The 19,385-nt window shown below is 40.1% G+C and overlaps 1 protein-coding gene across 6 annotated transcripts in view; it reads left to right on the top strand.

The window, feature by feature from the left end:
- NEO1 (neogenin 1) overlaps positions 1 to 19,385 on the top strand; it is a 188,483-nt gene that overhangs the window by 114,565 nt on the left and 54,533 nt on the right. For all 6 annotated transcript variants that reach the window (XM_082769412.1, XM_082769410.1, XM_082769409.1 and 3 more), the window contains exons 6-7: positions 478 to 632; positions 1,459 to 1,579. In XM_082769412.1, the coding sequence (XP_082625538.1) occupies positions 478 to 632; positions 1,459 to 1,579 (276 nt within the window). The remainder of the gene's footprint in view (positions 1 to 477; positions 633 to 1,458; positions 1,580 to 19,385) is intronic.

The raw sequence follows: 19,385 nt of genomic DNA, 5'->3' as shown, positions 1-19,385 counted from the left end.
GCACTAAATAATTTGCTCAGATGAGCTCTTGAGTTAGTGAAGGAAGTGTGAATATTCTCTGAAATCCTCCCTGTACGTGCTGCTCCCGCTGTTCTTTAACGTGCAGCATCGTGCCTAAGGCAGATATGAGAGCAGCATGGTCTTCAACCACCCAGGTGTTCTTTTCCAAAGAGTATATATGTCTCGATTTTAAAAATACTTTTTTATGTTACACTTTATAGATTTTGGTTCAATTTCTTTTTTCACGTATTCTCAAGAGGTCATTTCAAATTAGACTGGCTGGCTATTTAACTGGCCTACATGCAATTTTGAAATAACAGAGCTTGTATCAGCTTATATCAAACTTTGATCCGAAAATGTCTGCCAATATTGCTGCTGTTTGTGCTGCCATCCCTGAAGCCATCTTTACATGTACAAGCACAACTAATTGCTTTTGTGGATGCTAACACTATCTTTTGTCTTTCTTTTTATTTTAAGTTCCTCCTGAATTTCTGAAGCGGCCAGCGAACATTTATGCTCATGAATCTATGGACATTATCTTTGAGTGTGAGGTGACTGGAAAACCTACTCCAACTGTGAAATGGGTCAAGAATGGAGACATGGTGATTCCAAGTGACTACTTCAAAATTGTTGTAAGTATATAGTCAGTTTTGCCCATTTCCAGCTCTTGACCTGACCCTTAGTCCTGTAACACAAACATACGGAAGCTAGGTTCTTCCATAGGACCACCTTCCTATTTTTATGCTATTGATGTTTTCAGGGCCTGGAAGAATTAATTGGCATGTTGAATTCTGTAATGCTCTGTAATTCAGTCATTTTACTGAAATTCTAAAACACTTTGCTTGTGAGTCTATTTCTTGGTAGCTTAGATTTTCCATGAGGGAGAGAGGCAAAGCACAAATTGTTGGTTGAACCTGTTGGAGTGCAAGCTCACTGTGAACACCGTCTGTTTTCTGCAGTCATCTGTGATTGATGAAAATTACAATTTCAAACAGAAATTGAAATATAAATATACCTGAGTTGTGGATCGTAAGTTTTGGCACACTGGTACTTCTAGTGGGAAATGTTAGATGTAGTGAAAGTCATTACTGAGACATAGCTTAGAACTTAATGGTTGTATAATTGGGTATACCTGAGGTTGTGGGATTGTAACAGTGAGTTATGCGGTTATATGCAGTGCTTAAAATATCATAAAAATGGCTGTGGGAATGTTATGACTTGCCAGTGATATGTGATGCTAGAAAATGATAGCCATTAGTAAGAGCTTCTGCTGCTTTTTGATGCTGTATAATTTGAGGATTCAAAGTAAAAGAGATGAAATCTGACGGGAGCTCGAAATACACTTTTGTGTATTACTGTTCAGAAGTTTCTCCTATCATAGTAATGTGTCATAATAACACCATTGTTTTTGCAGTCACAGCCCATTTTTAAGTATTGTTTTTATCCTTCACTCCTCAGAAAGAACATAATCTGCAAGTTCTGGGTCTGGTGAAATCAGATGAAGGATTCTATCAATGCATTGCAGAAAACGATGTTGGAAATGCACAGGCTGGAGCCCAGCTGATAATACTTGACCTTGGTAAGATAAAAAGTGACAGTATAGTGCCAAAGTTCGGGAGGAACAGTTTCAGGGGACCTTTTCCACATGATACGTGTTACCTATAACTCAGATTGACTAGGATGATTTTTTTAAATCATATGAAGGTTTCAGTGTCATCTTCTCCCTCTACACTTACAGGTACTTAGGGAGAGGAGAAATTGGGGAGTTCTACAGCATTCACCTTGCATTTTGGAAAATATATTGGAAATATCTAGTGCAATAATAAACCATAGCCGTAAATCTGAAATATTAAGTGTATGCTGAGATTTTGAAAAACAGTAGGACATCCAATATGAAAATAGTCACTGCAATTCCAAAACTGAAAAATAAGTTCTTACAGGGCTCACAACAAATGAAGTATTTTACACTGAAGTCATTCCAGTGTCAGAAGCTTTTTTCTGCCATCAGTTTTAAAAAAGTAGTAGTAAACTCTGTCATTTCTGCAGACTGTGACTGCAAAAGAATTGATGGAGTTGCAGCTGCTGCAGTTGAAGATAAATATTTATTGTGCTCTGGTCAGTGGTATCACTAACAGTGCTCACCTGTTTGCCATTGAAACACACAGTATTCTGCATTGCATATTTTGAATGCTATAAGAGAATAATTATTGTTAGGATAAAAGAACTACTGTCTTCCAGAAAGAAAAGGCAGTATAAATATCATTACTAAGGCATCAACTTGTTTCACTCTTTCAGGTCACACAGCTCTTGAAAATAATTTCTAATAGCATAATGAAGAAAACCAGTAGAAAGAAGGATAAGGGAAATAAGTCAGACAAGAAAATACTAACTCCATACTTTTTTGACTTTAGTGTTGCCTCTCTTTTTTGGATATTGTTTCAGAATTGCAGTTTCTTTTTTCCCCTGTATATAACAGAACTTTTGGATGGAAAGACTTAGAAGGAACACTTACATATGACCAGGGACATGATATAACTTCACACTTGAAATTTTAAGATTGCTGCTAGACTTGGTTTTGTTGTTCAGCGTACAGAGAGTGAACTGTTACAAGTGTGCCATGAAGGGAGATATTTCCCATTTCTTTTCCCATTGTTCTGTAGAGTAGTTTGAACTTTTAACTTCTTCTGAATTCTGCTTTGGATGCGGGTATGTTTCCTTGCCGACTGAAGGGATGCATGTACTTTCCACAACAATTTTGGGAATGAAAGGTGCCCTCTACTGGATTCAGTAGCTTTAATACTACGCAGCCATGGGATTTCACCTCTGACTGGTGTTAGGCGGCTGGATCCAGCATTGGCCTACTGTCATCATGTTGCCAGAAAAATTATTAAAAGTAATTTTATTTCTGCTGTATGCATGAATCACCTGAGTAGTTTCCAAATCTTTCAAACGGAAGCATTATTCCATATTTTCTGTGTTTGAAAAATATTGAATAATTAATGTACTTGGGTTTTGAAGCCCTGCCCAAGTTTGTACTTTCACCCAGTTCCCAGTAGTGGTTTATAAATTATTATTACTGTTATTATTTTAGTTCCTGTGGTCTCACTCTTCTTCCTTTCCCTCCCCATTGTTTGCCCAGTGGTTTCTCCTTCCTGTTCTACTCTGGCAACCTGTCCTGTTACACTAAAGGACTTTGCCTTATAATGCTGTCCTTTTTCTTTTGCATGCTGCCAAAGGATTATGGATGCAGTGTTGATGGAGTCTCGGGTGTAAAAATACACCCACGAAGTCATATCGTGCTGTTACATGGCCTGCAATGTTTTTAACAATGCACTCCCTGTGTAACACTGATGCATATTAGTTGTTGTTTTCCAGCAGTAGAGATGATCACATGGTACCTCACTGAAAGTACATTTATTTTTTTTGCTATTGAATAGTGGCATAACAAGTAGTGCAATTAGGCATGAATGTGTTGTGTGTTATTCAGTCCTGATGTATGAAAAGAGGTATAATGTACACAGTCAAAGAAAATATAGATATTTGAGATCTTATTTTAACACCTTGTCACAATATATGAAAGGTGAAGAAGGAAGAAATGTTCAGGGAAAGAAAGTGAAGGCATGATGTATGATAGTTCTTTCATGACAACCATCTTGGTACAAAAACAAAAAAACACCAATTTGAACAAAAAAAAAATCTATTCTGAATACTTTGCTCATTAATTCAGAAAGCTATTTTTCTTCAGTTTCACACCTGATGATGAGAAATACCTACCTTGGCAATTGGAAAGTAATTTCAGTGAAAAAATGTTGGTTATGTGTTCATCAAAGTTCTCCATCCCAGTTGGCAAGGATGTCTCTTCCTTTCCTGCTCTCTGTTTTCTCCTTCCTAAATGGAATTAGAAAACATCTGGACAAATTACAAGCTATTTCCAGGTAGCCCTTTCAGTTACCATATTAAATTGGTCTTTAATAAAGGAAATTTATACTAGAAAATATAGAAGCCTTTTAGAGTTTGTCAGACAGCCAGGCCACATGCATTCTTTATGGGCCAGTGTTGAAGAAATGGACCGTGACTGTTTTGGTCATCTGTACATGGAGTAGAGCATTGACTATGATATAATTGACAACAAGGAAGGGGATATTTGGCTGCCATAAGGGATGAGTGTGAGTAGTTGGAAAAGGCACTCACTCAGACTGTGAGGGAGATACTCTGAGGAAGGATAAATAGAAATAAACCTATAAAAGTGTCCTCTATTTGCACTTTGCCTATTAGATCAGATCTTAGTTGTCTCCTTTGCGCATTACCTTGTTTCATTCTGCACCCTTTGCATAGAAATCTTCCTGCATGTTGTTTTTTGCTGCCTGGGGAGCTGCCGCTTCACCCGTAGCTGGGCTGCAGTGCACTGGACAGGTTGTGGAGCGGTCTGAAAGGAAAGCACCACGCCTGTGTTTTCTTCAGTCTTACCTAGTAGCATCATTTTTAAATACAGCAGCCATAAAGTACAGGACGTGCTTAGCTGCAGGAGGTGTTCTGCATTTGATCCCTGGCTTCCCAGGAACCAGGTCTGGTTATTCACCTCATTGTCTTCGGCACCCCGGCCCTTCAGTGCGCAGGTGCACACGAGTGACCCAGACTGGAGCGCATGCAGACTCAGCTGCTACACTCAGTTTAAAATAATTGTAACACAAGTTTCTCTTGGGTTGGTCTTTTCTGCATTTGTGTTGAATTCTGAAAAGCTTGCAATATATTTGGGATTTGTGGAAAATAATTGACTGGCTAAAAATGCCAGGGTAATTGGAAGGCTTACTGGGGTGGTGGCTTTATTTTAAATTCTGTAATTCTCTGTTTATAAGTTTAGAGGAGAAGAATTACCTAAGGAAAGGGGATTTTGACCTGAATTACTGCAGTCCTCTGCACTTGCCCTCTGCCAGCCTATGGGGGTTTCACTGCTCCTGTCTTTGCCTTGCTGCTGAAGCAGATAAATGGTGTCCCCATAGTTCCTTCAGATGCCACCATGGAGGACTCAGCATATCCCAGTGAGAAGGAAGAACCCTAGCTGTGCTTTGGGCCTAACTTTGTTAGGGATCTCAAAATCACTCATTGGTCCTTTTTCAAAAAAGCCATTTATTTTTTTTAACTTACAATTATATCCTGGTAGGTCAGCATCTGACCTCAGTTTTCCAATGCACAAATCAGATATGCTCGCTTAATCATAACAAAGCTATTTCTTGTCGTCATTTTTACAGCATTGTTTTGTGTCAACTTTTTTTCTGTGAAAACCTCAGTAATGGATACATTTGGGTTTTCTTTGTGGAGGTTAAATGCTAGTGACAAGACTGAGAAATTCATCCAGGACCTGTAACCTGGCCTTTTCCAGTGATTCTGGCATTGCTCAAAATTGCCATTTGGGGACTGAAAAAAGAACAGGTGGCAATGAGTAAAAGGAGGTGCCTTTGGGGGAGGAAGGCAGATGGTTCCCTGTCACCCCTCTGTGATAGGCATTTGACAAGTACTCAGGCACCAAAAAAAGGAGTGATTATTGAATGCTGTATAAAGAAAAATCATCGACTGTAAACAAATATGCCATGTTATTTAGAGAACAATTTCAAAACATGAGTTGAGATGCAGCGCATCACCTTCAAAATTCCAAAGAAAGCGTAGTACACTGAGCAAATTCTGTGCTTCTGTACTACAGAAATTAGTTTTTGCCATCCTTGAGTTGCATAGGAGTGAATGAATTGAGCTGGTATCCAGTAGCGTGCTGTGTCACGGTTTTTGTGTTGTATCTGTCCATTGCTTTAAAGGTTAAATGTTCTTGAAAACTAGTCCAAGAAAGCACGTGTAAATTCATAGTACCAGCACGGGAAACAAGGAGGAGGAGTTAGGAGTCTGTGTGTGGCTGCAAAGCACTGGGCTTACACAGGTGCGTTGGGATAGCTCCAAGGGATGGGTGCAGGCTCCTTCGGAGGGGCAGGGAGGAAGCAAGGAAGAGGATCAGGCCATGCATGCATGCAGAGACCGACTGTGGTGCTTACAGCTTTTCCTTGGAGAGGACAATGAACCAGCAAGAGCTTATGCATAAGGATCAGAGGATGGAAGGATGATGTTTTTGTGCATCTCTGCTAAAGACCTCTGCTAAATGAATGGGAAGAGGCAGTTCAAGCCTGCTTTATGCAACTGTAGAAAGCCTTGTGATTGCAGGCCCTGGTATGTGTGTGGTTGTCTTTAACCATCTGGTGCGTGCTAGCATGGCAACCGGGTGCTGGGGCTGGCAGTAAAGGAGGATTCTGGGGTGTGCTGAAGATGATTTCTTAATACAGGCTGTCTGTGTCTGGCTGGGTGAGTAGTGCTGGTGGGGTGTTGCATCTGCAACAGCCTGGGAGGAGCAGCAGGAGTAGGGGAAGAGAGGGACCCAACAGGCTGGCAGGAAGCTCAGAGGTCATCCCCAAGAAAACAGAGCCAGCATTGAAAGGATGGCAGGCAACAGGAAAATGCTGTGGAAAGGGGATTTCCAATCAGGTAAGAAAAAACAGTTCCACAGAGCAGGTGGTTGCAGTGGGAGGAGGTTGCCCAGGGAGGCTGTGATGTGTCTGTTCGTGGAGGTACAGGGCACTCCTCGATGTGGCCTGAGCAGCCTGCTCAGAAGTGGCTCTGGTCTGTGCATATTCATGGATGAACTGCTGAGATCCCTCCCAACTGGCAGTATTCTAATTCAGAAAGTGTCAGTCCGAGAGGTGTGAATGGATCCCGTTTAGCTCTTTGTTTATAGTCAAATTACCACCGTTCTGTAGTATGTGTTTTTCTACTGATCTCCTTACGAGAAATTTAAATGTCTTGTATTGGAGGCACAGTTTGACATTGCAACCCAAATTTGATTAAAGCATAACACCACTTGGGCTGCACTGTGTGATTTTAATTCCTCCACTGAATTTCCTTATGTGAGTCCTAATTCTGAGAGAGTTTTAAAGACGTCATTTATTGACCTGAAATTTGTGCTCTCTTTGTGTAATTGGATGCTGTGTGGGACCACTGCTGCATGAATAATTTCATTGTATGCTGGTGCTTCTCTGCCGGAGTTTGGCAGTCAGCTCTCTCAAGTCTGGTAGCAGTAGAGTGAGGTTATAGGACTTCTGGTGGGGCCAGGGCTTCCCCTCCTACACCAAGGTGGAGAACATCAGACCCGTTGTCAGCATTTTCTGGAGTCAGCACGTTTCAGCTGGAATGGTGCCAAAATACGGTGTTTCGATACTGCAGTGGTGTTTTTTGATTGAGGTTTCCTCAGGCTGATACAGACTTAAGATTTCTATGGGAGTGAGCTACCACCAGGTTCCATGCTCACAGCCTCTCAGCCTGATGCCAGTCAAGAAGAGTTTCTAGCTCTAGCAGGATTTCAGACTTCCCATTAGGCAGACCTTGGATGTAACTTCTCTGTGAAAGAGGATCCTTTCCGTGGGTGGAGCCCGCTGTCTATTCAACCATGCCATATAAATATCACAGTTCAGAAAGTCATTTGTTAAGATTCTTCTAGTTTTCAAGAAGTGTTTCAGGTACAGAAAAAAAACAGGTAAAGTAGCAGACTAACCAGCACAGAGTCTCTTCCATAGATGTTCCCCAAACCAGGAAACAATACATCAGAGTGCTTTACTGCTTGAAATAAAGAGCTGTCACTGCATTGCTTGAGGCTGTGGTGGTGTTTTTTCCTGAAAGACAGAATTTCCGTGCACTTGTTAACACAGCAAGAAGCATAGAGAAATAAGTTTGTTAGTGCTTCTCATGGCAAATGTTCTGATCTTGGGAGAAAAAAATTTAATTTAATTGCATCAGATTTACCACTATGGGAATCAATTTTTACTACTGTTGACCATTGCAGTGGTTGAAAGCACGCCCATGTGGAATTCATTGCAAGGGACACCACTGCTCCCTGTGCATTTGACTGTTGAATACTGATGGGGAAAAAAAGCCTGAAATTTTGGGGCAGACTTCTCAAATGAGTTCTCTACATGTTATCATGGAAAATAGCAGTGAAAAAGGGAGTTGAGGTTGTCATGCAGACCTGGTAGAGACAATTCAACCTGTGACATTCCTGATAAATGTCTGCATAACTTGATTATTAAAAACCTGAAGAAAAAAGCCTCCACTGTCTCTTCCCTTGTGCAGTTTTGCCTATGGAGACTTGAATTTTTTGCTTAACTTGTTCGGGGTGAACCTTTGCTGTTTTCAGGCTGTTTCTCCACTTTGACAACATGCTTTGAAATTCTAAACGTGTCCTTCAGTGTGCTTGCAGCCCTCCTGACTTTGCATTCCTATAAATATTAAGAGTTTTCTCTGTGCCATTGTCTGGGTTGGTAAAATGTGTGTATACACAGACACGCACACAAAATCTTATGGAAGTCAACATGCCCTCCTTTACATCCTGGTTGAAAATCACCTTTCGTTCTGACATCGAAGCATTGAGAACTATTCTGAATGTGATTTTTTTCCAGCCAGTTATGAATCCACTTTTGTAGTAGCTTCATCTGGAACATATTTGCTTGCTTTTGAAGATGTCCTGGGAGGCAATGTCAAAAGCCTTATGTAAATCAAGATATATGAAATACTCCACGTTTTCCGTATCTGTAGGTTCCGTTATTCTGTTGTAGGAGGCAAATACGATTTTATCTTTGACAAATTTTGGCTTCTGCTGAAAGAAATATGGAAGTTGGCATTAACAGGCTTGTGCTCTGATTTGAAAAACTTGATTGCACTTTTGGGGATTTTCCATATGTGAGAAGTAAAGTAAAATCAACTGCTGGCCTTTGTCTGGTTCAAACTCTGAAGCAGGCAGCTTGCATGTCCAGGACCTCTTTTGGATGATTGCACAGATAACAAGTGTAATCTCTCAGGCTCTTTCACATCTCATAGAGGTAATTTTTATTTTTTTATAAGTATTTTTTATGCAGCCACACACTGAATCAAGAACATTTAGTATTGTTTTCAAGGTGATAGTGTAAATATGTTCTCAATTCATGTAGTTACAGAGTTGTCCGAGACTGTAGAAGTACTTGAAAACTGTGCAGGGTGTTGTGGATGAAATGTCAAAGCAAGATGAAGAAAGCCAGCTGAATCAAAGAGAAGGACTCTGTTGGGTATTTTTCCTGAAAACTGTTCTACATTTTTGCTCATATAGAAGTGTCTTTGCATTCTTTCTGTCTGGTACAATTTTATATGTCTTAATGAAAGGAAAACCAGAAGAGGTCCCTGTGGTTATGCAAGTGGCTTTCAGATGTCTTACAGTGTCCACCAGAGAAGAAATGATTTGTGGATTGCAACTGAATAGTAAGGCTGCAAACCCTTGTGGCCAAGCATTCAAATTTTCTGTAAAGAGGAGCAGTACTCGAAAGAAATGGATCCTGGATCTCAGGGGAGCAGATGATGGTAATGAGCCCCAGCAGCTGCTTGGTGCCATGTGCGCCCACCTCTGCTAGCACCAGAACCCAGTGGGATTTGAGAGACCCGCTCTGGTCTCCTATGGGGAGATGATGCAAAAAAAAAAAAAGAAAACCCACTAAGATGGGTATCCTTAGAGACAGGGCTAGCAGGGGAATTTCCTCTCCCTTGGAGAAATCCCACTTTTGTCTGTCATATCTCAACATGTAGCTGTGGATTTTTTTGCTCAGCAGATTCACGGCTGCTTAATGTCAATATCCTATTCCATATATTCATACAGGATTTGTCACAGTTTATGTCAAAAATTGTTTTTCAAAGTTAGGAAACAATACAGAACATTACGGAACTGTGGTATTTGAGCTAAATACCTTCTATATGGTATGGTGTATGCCTTTTAAGATAATTGGGCTGTTCAGGGGCTGTTACTGTGTTATAAAATCCAAGTTGCTTCCTCATACACCTCTGCACATGCCTGTAAACGCTGTTGTTCTGTGTGCGCACATATTTAAGTTTATAAAATTATGTCCTTACATAAATACTAATTTTTTAAATGAAAAAAAAAACAACAAACGTAGGGTACTATAGATACTGCAGTTCTCTGAAAAGACTCCGTGAATGCACCAAATCTGGCCTCAGTGCTGATTGGGTAAGGAAATCTTTAAAAATCATGACAGTGCTTGTGTTAGAAGTAGGTGGAAGCTTTTCCAAACTTGCTGTCTCAGTCCCTGTCTGAAAATATCAAAATGGCTTCATCTGAATGATAGATGAACAGCTTGTAAGTCTCATTTTGAAAGTTGTGTTTCAGGAACATAAACAGCATCTGAAAGCTCAAACTGACTTCAGACAGTGTTTTATAAAACCAAAGCCAAACTCTGGGAATATTTTGCTACTAGTTGTGTACACTTCCTTGCTAATTTTCTGTAAACATAGCAGTATGTTCTCCTCTTCAACTCTGGAAGACTTTTTTTCATTTTAATTTTGATTTTAATTTATGTTACTCAGCTAGTCTTCCTCCATGAAATCAGCATTATTGTTTCTCATGGCTGCACATGAGTTCAGCATTGCCAGCAAGCTGTTGTAATTCAGTCAGGTCCTTTCTTGATTCCACCCCTGTTTCAGAACTGGCCATTATTAATTCCCTCTTCAGCAAGCTCACTGAGGACATGGGGGTATCAAGAAGTCCAACTGATTAACCTACACTGCTGTAGATCTCAAACTTATCACATTTTAAGTTACTGAAATAGGGACCTAAACAGCTCTCATATTCTGCATTCAATGAACTATTCATGTTTAAAGTTGGCATGTGCTTTAAATAAATTGCTCTAATTTAGATTAAATTAGTAATAGATTAATGTTTGTCAGTGCGCGGTGAATGCAGGAAGGCATAACGGAATTTATAGGAGGCTTTGATTGTGCTTATTAGTTTTCATTTCTTGTTTTATGACTGTATTTACAGTTGACTTGGCAAAGAAATTTGAAGCCTTGTGAAGATGTGCATATCAGATGTTGTGCACCGTAACTTTTAAATTTAAGACTGCTCAGCACAAATATGGGTTCCGCCGGTTGCTGCTCACAAAGTTATACTCTGAAACACCTGGGCTGTGCGTCAGCTGCTTGATTTTGGTTTTCAAAGGTACCTGTGTTTGAAGAAATTATAGGTCATGTTGTAAAGAGAAGTGGGAAGGAGGGGAAGTGGCTCTGATGCTGGAGCACCGCCAGTATGCTCACTGTGAGCAGCTCCAGGCGTGGAGCAGTGGCTGGTTGTTTCTCTGCTGCTGCGTGGTCGGAGTTACAAGGTGAAAACAGAAACACCTGGGGTGAAAAACATCGACTGCAGAAGAAAGCAGTCATTACATCGTGAGGGATTTTTGCTTTTAGGGGGTTTTGTTGGTTCCCTGTTAAGGTGAAGAGGATAATAGGAAGGATTAGCTTTAGCATTTCCTCTGCCTTTATAATTCACAAAAAGGGTTGTGAAGATTGACAGAAGTAGCCTTAATTTGTAATTGATCCTAGTCTCGTGTTGTAAAGGAAAATATCAGATTTTGTCAGTTTCGCACCAGAGGGGGTGAACAAACGCGTGGATATGGTCTTAATTGGTTGCTTATATTTCAGAGCTGCTAAATTATACAGTAATATCAGAGACAGATGAATGCCATTTGGAGAAAAAACAGAGAGGATTGGTTTACAGTTTGGTTGCATATGTAATAGGACTCATACGGTCGAGTAACTGAATCTAGAAGACTCTTACTTCTAATGTCACGTATTTTCCCAGCAGTGTTGACAAGATAGCCTAAAAAGGCTTGTAGGTTTTATACCACATGGAAATTAAGCACATACCTAACAACTCAATCTGACTTTCCTAATAATAATAGGCATTCAAATTTGCCTAATTTCAGTATTGAAACTCTGCTGATTGTCAGTGTTCTTGCTGTGTTAGAAGTATTCTATGTAGTGTTTTCTTACAATTATTGTTTTCCCTCTCCTTTACCTCCTCTCCCCCATAAAAAAAAGGAACCTGATAATTGTGGAGGCACGGTCTTTATAAAAGATAAATGGATTCTGCATGGTTTCCTGTTGACACATTGGTACTGAAGGTGCTAAAGGAAAATAATGAGAAAGAAAAAATTCATACCTGGGTTTGCTTTTCTCAGTTGTAAGTCACAGAGCTAATAGGTGCCGTGTCTCAGCAATAGGTGTCAGTATCCCAAATTCCCAAACATTCTGGTAGCTCACCCAGTTGCTGTAAAAACAGTGTGGCAGATATGGCCTGCAAAGGGTAAGCAAGCAGCAGATACATACAGTCTTTAACAGAGAAACCCAATTTAAATGAATGTAAACATCGAATACCACATACAGTAGTATTGCTATAAATATAGCTATGGCTTAAAAGTGGAAAGGTGTTTTTGGTATCTTCTCTCCCTTTAAAAAATCATGTGCATTCACCTAAATGAAAGAAAGAGAGTGTACTATATACATATAAGAAGTAGATATTTAAATACATAGAAGTTTGATGAAGAGTAAATTTTGACATATGAGCAGCTTGTTCAGTCTCATCTGCTGAAACTTCAGCTTGCAGAAGTGTTCCTGCAGCGCTGCTTGAAGTGTCAACAGATCCATGACTGAAGGAAATTATATTTCATTTCCAAGTGTCAGAGAATACCATATAAGCTAATATTCAGGTAAATCCTATGTGTACTGTTAGCCGCTTCTGGGTCAACGCACATCAGACACACAGGAGAGAAGTACCCAATTACATCCTGAATGGGAAGATATGGACATTATATCCAGAGGTAACTTGGAGGAACACTGTGGTCATGTAAATACTTTGCTTTAAAATCAGGGGTTATCCAAGTTACCTGCAAGAAGTGGGGTGGTATCAGGAATTCCACCTGGTGGATCAGCAACTGCTGCTCTCAGATGGATTAATTTATTTCAGTTTAGGCTGCTACCAAGAAAAGAGAGAATGGGGGCAATTAACCACTGCTCTTCCAGTGAAAAAGCATCCTTAAATAGTCATGTAGCATGGTTTGATAGTGATACCAGTATACTGGTACTGCTCTCTCATCAGAGCAGTTATTGAGTCCTAAAATTGCCTTGTTGAAACTGCTGTGGTTAATCATTTGTAGTGTTTACAGCATTGACAGCAACTGTGGCCCTGTTATGCTCGGTGTGCAAACAGTAAGTGAAAACTGAGAAACTGTGAAAAAACACAAAAGGTGAGGCTGGAAATGAAGGCATGGTGAAGTTGTCCCCTCAAGGTGAGAAAACAAGTTACTTTAGACCACGGGAGCAGTTTTGCCTAACTCCTGAAACATGCAAATGGCTCCACATACTGTAAAAACCACCACTTTCCAAAATCTATATATTATGGTTTTATTAGTTGCTCTTCCATAAAGAGCTTTGCTCGGGTGTAGCACATTTGCTCTTGAAACAAAATAATTGCTTTTCTGTTATGAGATATTGTAGTCAAAGTATGGTATGTTGTTGCAGACCCCACTGTTATAAACAGGTTTTTATTCTGCATAGAAGTTCAGTTTATGAGTATTTACATTAAAAAGACAACCTATACCGTTTTTTTTTATTTTTTTAACACGTTTACTTTTGTTTGTGCTGTTTTGGGCCCTATATCTGTGTTTTGTTGAGGGTTTTGACTCCATTTTCAGGGAGTAGTTGCTAAAAACAAAAACACTAGACATTTCAAATGCTTAATCTTAAAAGTTCAGTGATGAATACGTAAGCCCATCATTTTGCAGTACATAATTATGGGTTGAATTTTTTTCCAATAACAAAATGTGTTAAAAGGTATTTAATTTTGAACCCCTTGGGGACAGTTTGAGATATGTTTGGCTTTTTTCCTTCTTTTTTTTTTTTTTTTTTTTTTTTTTTTACAGTGCAAGTCCCATGATCCAGAGACAGGCAGGGCTTTTTTTCTTCACATCCTCCCCTGACCCACTGCTCTCTGATGTGAACAGCGGGGTTCCTGCCTTCCGCTGCAGCCCCGCTGCTGCACGCGCTGCAGCAGGAAGGGCTGTCCTGCGAGACGGGAAAAAATCAGATTGTTTCCTCTACACCAGGGCACTTGGTAATGAAATGAGAAAGGGAGGAGTGTCCTTTATCATAATCGCTTTTATGACTTCCTTTGAAAAATGGGCTCGTTGTTGGAAAGTGTGTTTGTCAGTTTGTTTATATAACCACAGTTTATTCAGTGTCCATTTTACATTAGATTATAGGACTAAATGAACACTTAAAAATTCATAATCACTTGGTATTAGATAGGAATTTGCTTGTATGTCTTTTTGGTGAGCTTTTTGCAAATAGTATGTGTTGAGTGAAGAGTAAATAACAGTTCTCATTCCCAGTGGTAATGTAAATTAATCTAAAGCAATTACAGAAAAAAAATATGTCTGTGTTAGGCAGAAGATGTCAGAATAGAGAAATGACTAAGTATTTCCATTTTGTTTTATGAAAATAATGGGTACTTTTAAAGAAAGTTTTCTGTAGTAGTTAAAATGGTACAGAAGTTTAAAGCATTGTCTTTAATGAGACCAGTATGGAAGTGGTAGAAGTGTCCAGCATAGAGAGTTGCTCGCAAACTGGATCCTTCCTTGGCCAGGCAGAGAGATGAAAGGAAGACACGCAGATGCTTGTGCTACGTGAAGGTGCTGTGAAAAAAATCATTACTGGAAAAATACTGCATCCAAGATGCTGTTATTTTCCCATCCTTTATGTTGCCAAATGCCTTATATATGCAATGGTGAGTGATAGTAATAGATTTTCGGTTAATCATAGCAAAGAATGTATAAACCACCACAACAGAAAACATACAAACTCTGTTTCATTTTTTGAGCCTGTTGTCCCTTATACACCGCTTCGCATAGTTGTACATGCATGAGGCACTCTTTATAGGGTCAGTTGCGCTTTTCCTTTCCGGATGGCTTGTGCAATTTTAGTTTTAGAAGTAATTTCAAGGTTAGTGGGCTTTAGGTCCAGCTGGCCACTGTTGGGCTTTCTTGTAGGTGTTGCCTGAAATGTTCTAATGGGTTTTCTTTTTTTGACAAATGTCCTTATATAGCAAAATCACACAAAAGGTTCTGCTGTTCAGATTACCTCATGAAGCACAATTTTGTATACAACTGTTGGTGTAAGTTTGAATTTTCTGTGAATGATTGAATTCTGCCAACTTTCTATGGTCACATAGAGCAGACACAGGTCTGTGTCTCACACCAGTTAAATGGAGGTGCTGGTGATGCCCTTATGGAGCCCAGGAGATCCTGAACATGTGTTATCATATCCAGCAGAAATTATTTTAATACACACTCCATTCCATGTCTGCTTCTTCCCTGTTTCAGTTTTCATGAAAGAGCATTTCAGAGGAATAGCAGTCTGATCTATTTCTTTTAATTAGTTTTTCCAAGGGAAGGAAGTAATTCAGTTATTATAACTGATCTATTGAGACAAAGTACCAACTTCAGCCGTTTGTCCTATATGAACTTATTTGTGCCAGTTAATATGTTTTTCTTTGGCTACAGTATGATGCAGGGGACTGTTCGGAATAACTAGATGATGTCCCTTCTGTCGCAGATTTATGAATTAGGCATATGAAGAGGGACAGCAATTTGATAAATGGGTAAAAACCCAGGGAAAAAAGATGACAGCAAAATTGTAAAGGATAGATTCACTGCCTGGACTTTTCTCATGTTATTACTTCATACTTGCTACATTGCAATGAGTCCCTGTTACATTTTTTGAATACTTTGATGAAAAGTGTTTTTAAAAAAGTCTCTTTTTTTTTATGTGAATACAACTCTTTGAAGTATCACAACCTCTTAATGCTGATCAAAGCTAAATCCTTCTGCTGCTAGGCAATAGAAATGATACCATGTACTAAAGCTGAAATTTTGGAAAACATCACACTCGGTTAAAGTAGTAAAAACATGTGAAATTCTTGATTACCTTTCTGGAATCAGTTAACTAATGATTTTTGTGAAAAATGTTGTTATTTAGTAAACAGCTTAATCTGAGTGCACCAAATCAAAATTTGAATGTGTTGGTGCTTCTCAGGTATTTTTTTCGAACAGAATTTCCAAGGCATTCAGAGATCTGAGTGTCTTAGGTCATGTTGTTCTAGCAGATTTTTTGGCAAAATAGTAATTTGCTATTTTTAGTTGCAGTAGTAAGTCTCTGTTGCCTCAGCCAAAGATTTATTTATACTCAAAAGTTATAAAATCCGCTCTGAAGTCCTTATAAAGAGGCCTTTCTTTTCTTCTGCACTGCTGTTACATGAACCACTCTCTGGTGCCCCAAACAGCACAGTTGTCCCCGCAGCACTTTCTGTTGGCCGGCTCTGTCGTGTTCTCCGCTCGCCTCACTGTCCGTGCCCTGGGGATGCAGCCACGGGGACATTTCCATTTGCTCCAGGAGAGCCCTTAGGATCTCAGCCCTTACATCCCTGTTGCTCGCCCCTCAAGCTGTGCCTCAGCATAGGCTTGGACCTGGCACAATCTCGCTGTCTTTGGTAAGAGACCGGACTGCGAGCGCTCTGCAGTTGCTGTTGGGCACAAGAGCTAATGCAGAGGGCCAGCAGCTGAGCCTGTGGGTGCTGCTCCCCCTCCAGCTGCCTTCTGACATAGACACACCTCAACTACACTTCAGAAATACCTGGTGCTGCGACTTTGCCAGCACTTGAATATGGCCACCAGTCTAAGTATGGCCACACAGTAGGTTTTAAAGTGTTTCTGCATCTTAGCTTCACAAATGTCACTAGTACCTTCATGAGGTAGGCTGTGGGAGTGACGTGTCGTTAGCACCAGGTAGCTGGGGCACGGGGTGTTGGACTCGTCCCAGGTCATGCAGCGGCAAAGCTGAAAGCAGATAACATTCCTATTGCACTTCGTGTAGTTTGTCTGGTGTAATTGGGATGTTATTGCCCACAGCAGGAGGAAGCTGTGAATATGCCACCGGAGGAAAAGAGGAGGAAAAGGGAAATATAAACCGGAGGGGCTGGACAACATGGAAAATATTTCTGCTGATTAGCTAACAGATAAAGCATTTCAATTACTGGTTTTCAGGCGTGGTATGTTTGACAGAGTTGTTTTTAAAAGATCCCATCAATATCCTGAAACAGTTAGGACCGAATAGCATCACAGCCGTGTTTGAATTGTTTGTTATCTGGCTGCAGTGAATTACGCTCATCGCAGCGTGGGCCAGTTCTCCTACATGATGAAAAGCCACTACCACAGCGTGCGTCAGGCTGGCAGACACCACAGACACCTCTGAGGCTTTACCAGCATCATGTTGGAAAAATTAAAACCTTGTGATTTCGCCTGTGAGGGTGAGGATTCAGACTAAAGAAGTCACTAGTGGTTAGTTGTTCGTTTCTGTCTTTAATCCTTGTTGGGTATTTGTGCACTCCACAAAACACTGCAATAAACTTGCAGTAGGTGATGTCCGGTCAGAAGAAGCCTTTGGAGAGGAATTCCTGCCACAGTAGCTCGACAGTAGGGGCTTGAGCAGTTAGCAGTCCAGGTGTGTGTCCGCAGCGTGCTCACTCTGCATTTGTCACACCAAAACTAGCTGGGAACCTCCTGGTTTGCCAGAAAATCTGCCAAGAGAGTGGTGAGGAGTCTTCTCTTAGGTGGACCCTGGGATTTGTGCTGCAGCTGAAGTCTTTGTGTGGCGCCCAGGGTGCCCCAGCCCAGGGCATCACATAAGTGCAGAGCTACGTAATGGCTTCCCTTCTAGCCCATGAGTACTGCAGGTAACAAATGGTTCTGGTGGCCAGTTAGGAAAGCCCTAATTCCTCCTAAGCCTAAAAGTCCTAAAAAGTCTAATTTCTCTGCCTACCTCTTAACATTGGTGGATTTCTGGATGTACTGTGATGGTTGTTGTTTCAGTAGTTGAACGCTATTTGTGTTTGTTCAGGAATTTAGACATTGTTTTGTTGCCCAGGTTACTGCATAAGCATTAGAAAATACATTGCGCAAAGGAGAAAAGGGACCATTTGAAATATTTTGCTGTGTTTTTAACTTTTTTTTTTTTTTTAGTTAGCTTTTAACTTGGCTAGATGCAGACAGATTCCCATTTTCCTTCTCTATTGATCCCGATTTGAAATTGTATTGGGACAGTTTTAATGCATCCTCTTAGCAACACTGAGTTATTTAACCTCGGTCTGCCCCCTTCATCCCCCAGCTCCACTGGAGCCAGTGTTTAGGGAGAGCGGTTCATTTTGTGTCAGCTCTTTTGCTGAATGATTTCTTTGAAATGCTGTTGAAGACAATGTGCTATATCTTGACTCTACAGCTTTTGTGTGATGCCAAATCGAGCAAAGATCTTGTCTTGGTCCCTTAGAAAAACACACGTCAGAAAAACTGCTTTATCAGCAGTGGTTGAAAAGATAAATCTATTTTATATATACGTCTGGCGTGCAACATTATTTTCCCATGTTTTTAGTATGTCACTTGCTGAATATGCATATTTTACTTTCTTTTAAAATGAGATTAATGTGAAACTGTGTCGACATATCTCTGTAAAGACTATCCCAGAGCAGAGTAGCTTTTTGAAAAGTGGTGAAGTATATATTGGAAAGAAAAGACTCGTTTTGCATGTTACTTGTTACACCATGCTTAAAAGCTTGAAGTAATAAAGCTGCTCCCTTACTGGCATTAAAACTAATTTTAGTGTAATTACTCATTAACACAGCTCTGCACTGCTGAGCATTCTGCTCACACGGCTGTGTACAAATCGGTTTGTAATGGCACTCAAGGCATTTTGAGGAAGAATGGGGGAGAAAGGAGAAGAAATAACCTAGTCTTCTAAATACATTCCACGGCTATCAGCAGTACCAAATTGCTGCCAAGCTGGTATTTAATTGCAGCTTTCAATGGGTGAATTTTCTTGCCTATTCATTGCTTACCTTACTCGTACAATTTACAAGCCCTTTGTGCTTTTATTTGGTTCATGGTTTATTTTTCTGATGCTACTAGTCCTTTGTTGTGTTTGACCGATATACCTATAACGCTGTCAGAAGGAATATTTCTAGTTTTGAGTTTTGCACAAGGAGAAAACTGAGTTTCTGTTAATCTGGGAAATCTTGGCAGCTCTCCCAGGCTCTTCATCTTGATGCCTGCAGGTTCTTCATGCACTGTGTGCAGATCACTTAAATAAAAGATGGATCTTTTTCATTACATAGGGAGACAAATACGTGAGTACGTGGGAGGTGTTTTAGATTAACCAGATGAATTTAAGAAAAAAAAAATCAGGAACATTTTTTTGTAGAGAAATTTCAGCATTTTACTTCAGTTTAATTATTCTTAAAATATTTGTATTATGTTTGAACCAAAGGCAGGGATATTCAGAGGTAGGTAAGGTGCATTCCTTGCATCAAGAGCATGTAAAATGAAGTAGATCACCTGACAATATTACCAAGACAAACAGAGGAAACCAAAGTATTAATGGAA

Source organism: Aythya marila (assembly GCF_965140915.1).
Source record: "Aythya marila genome assembly, chromosome: 11".
Classification (NCBI taxonomy): Eukaryota; Metazoa; Chordata; class Aves; order Anseriformes; family Anatidae; genus Aythya; species Aythya marila.
Note: the sequence above shows the minus strand (reverse complement) of the source record. Positions and strands in the feature narration are given on the sequence as shown.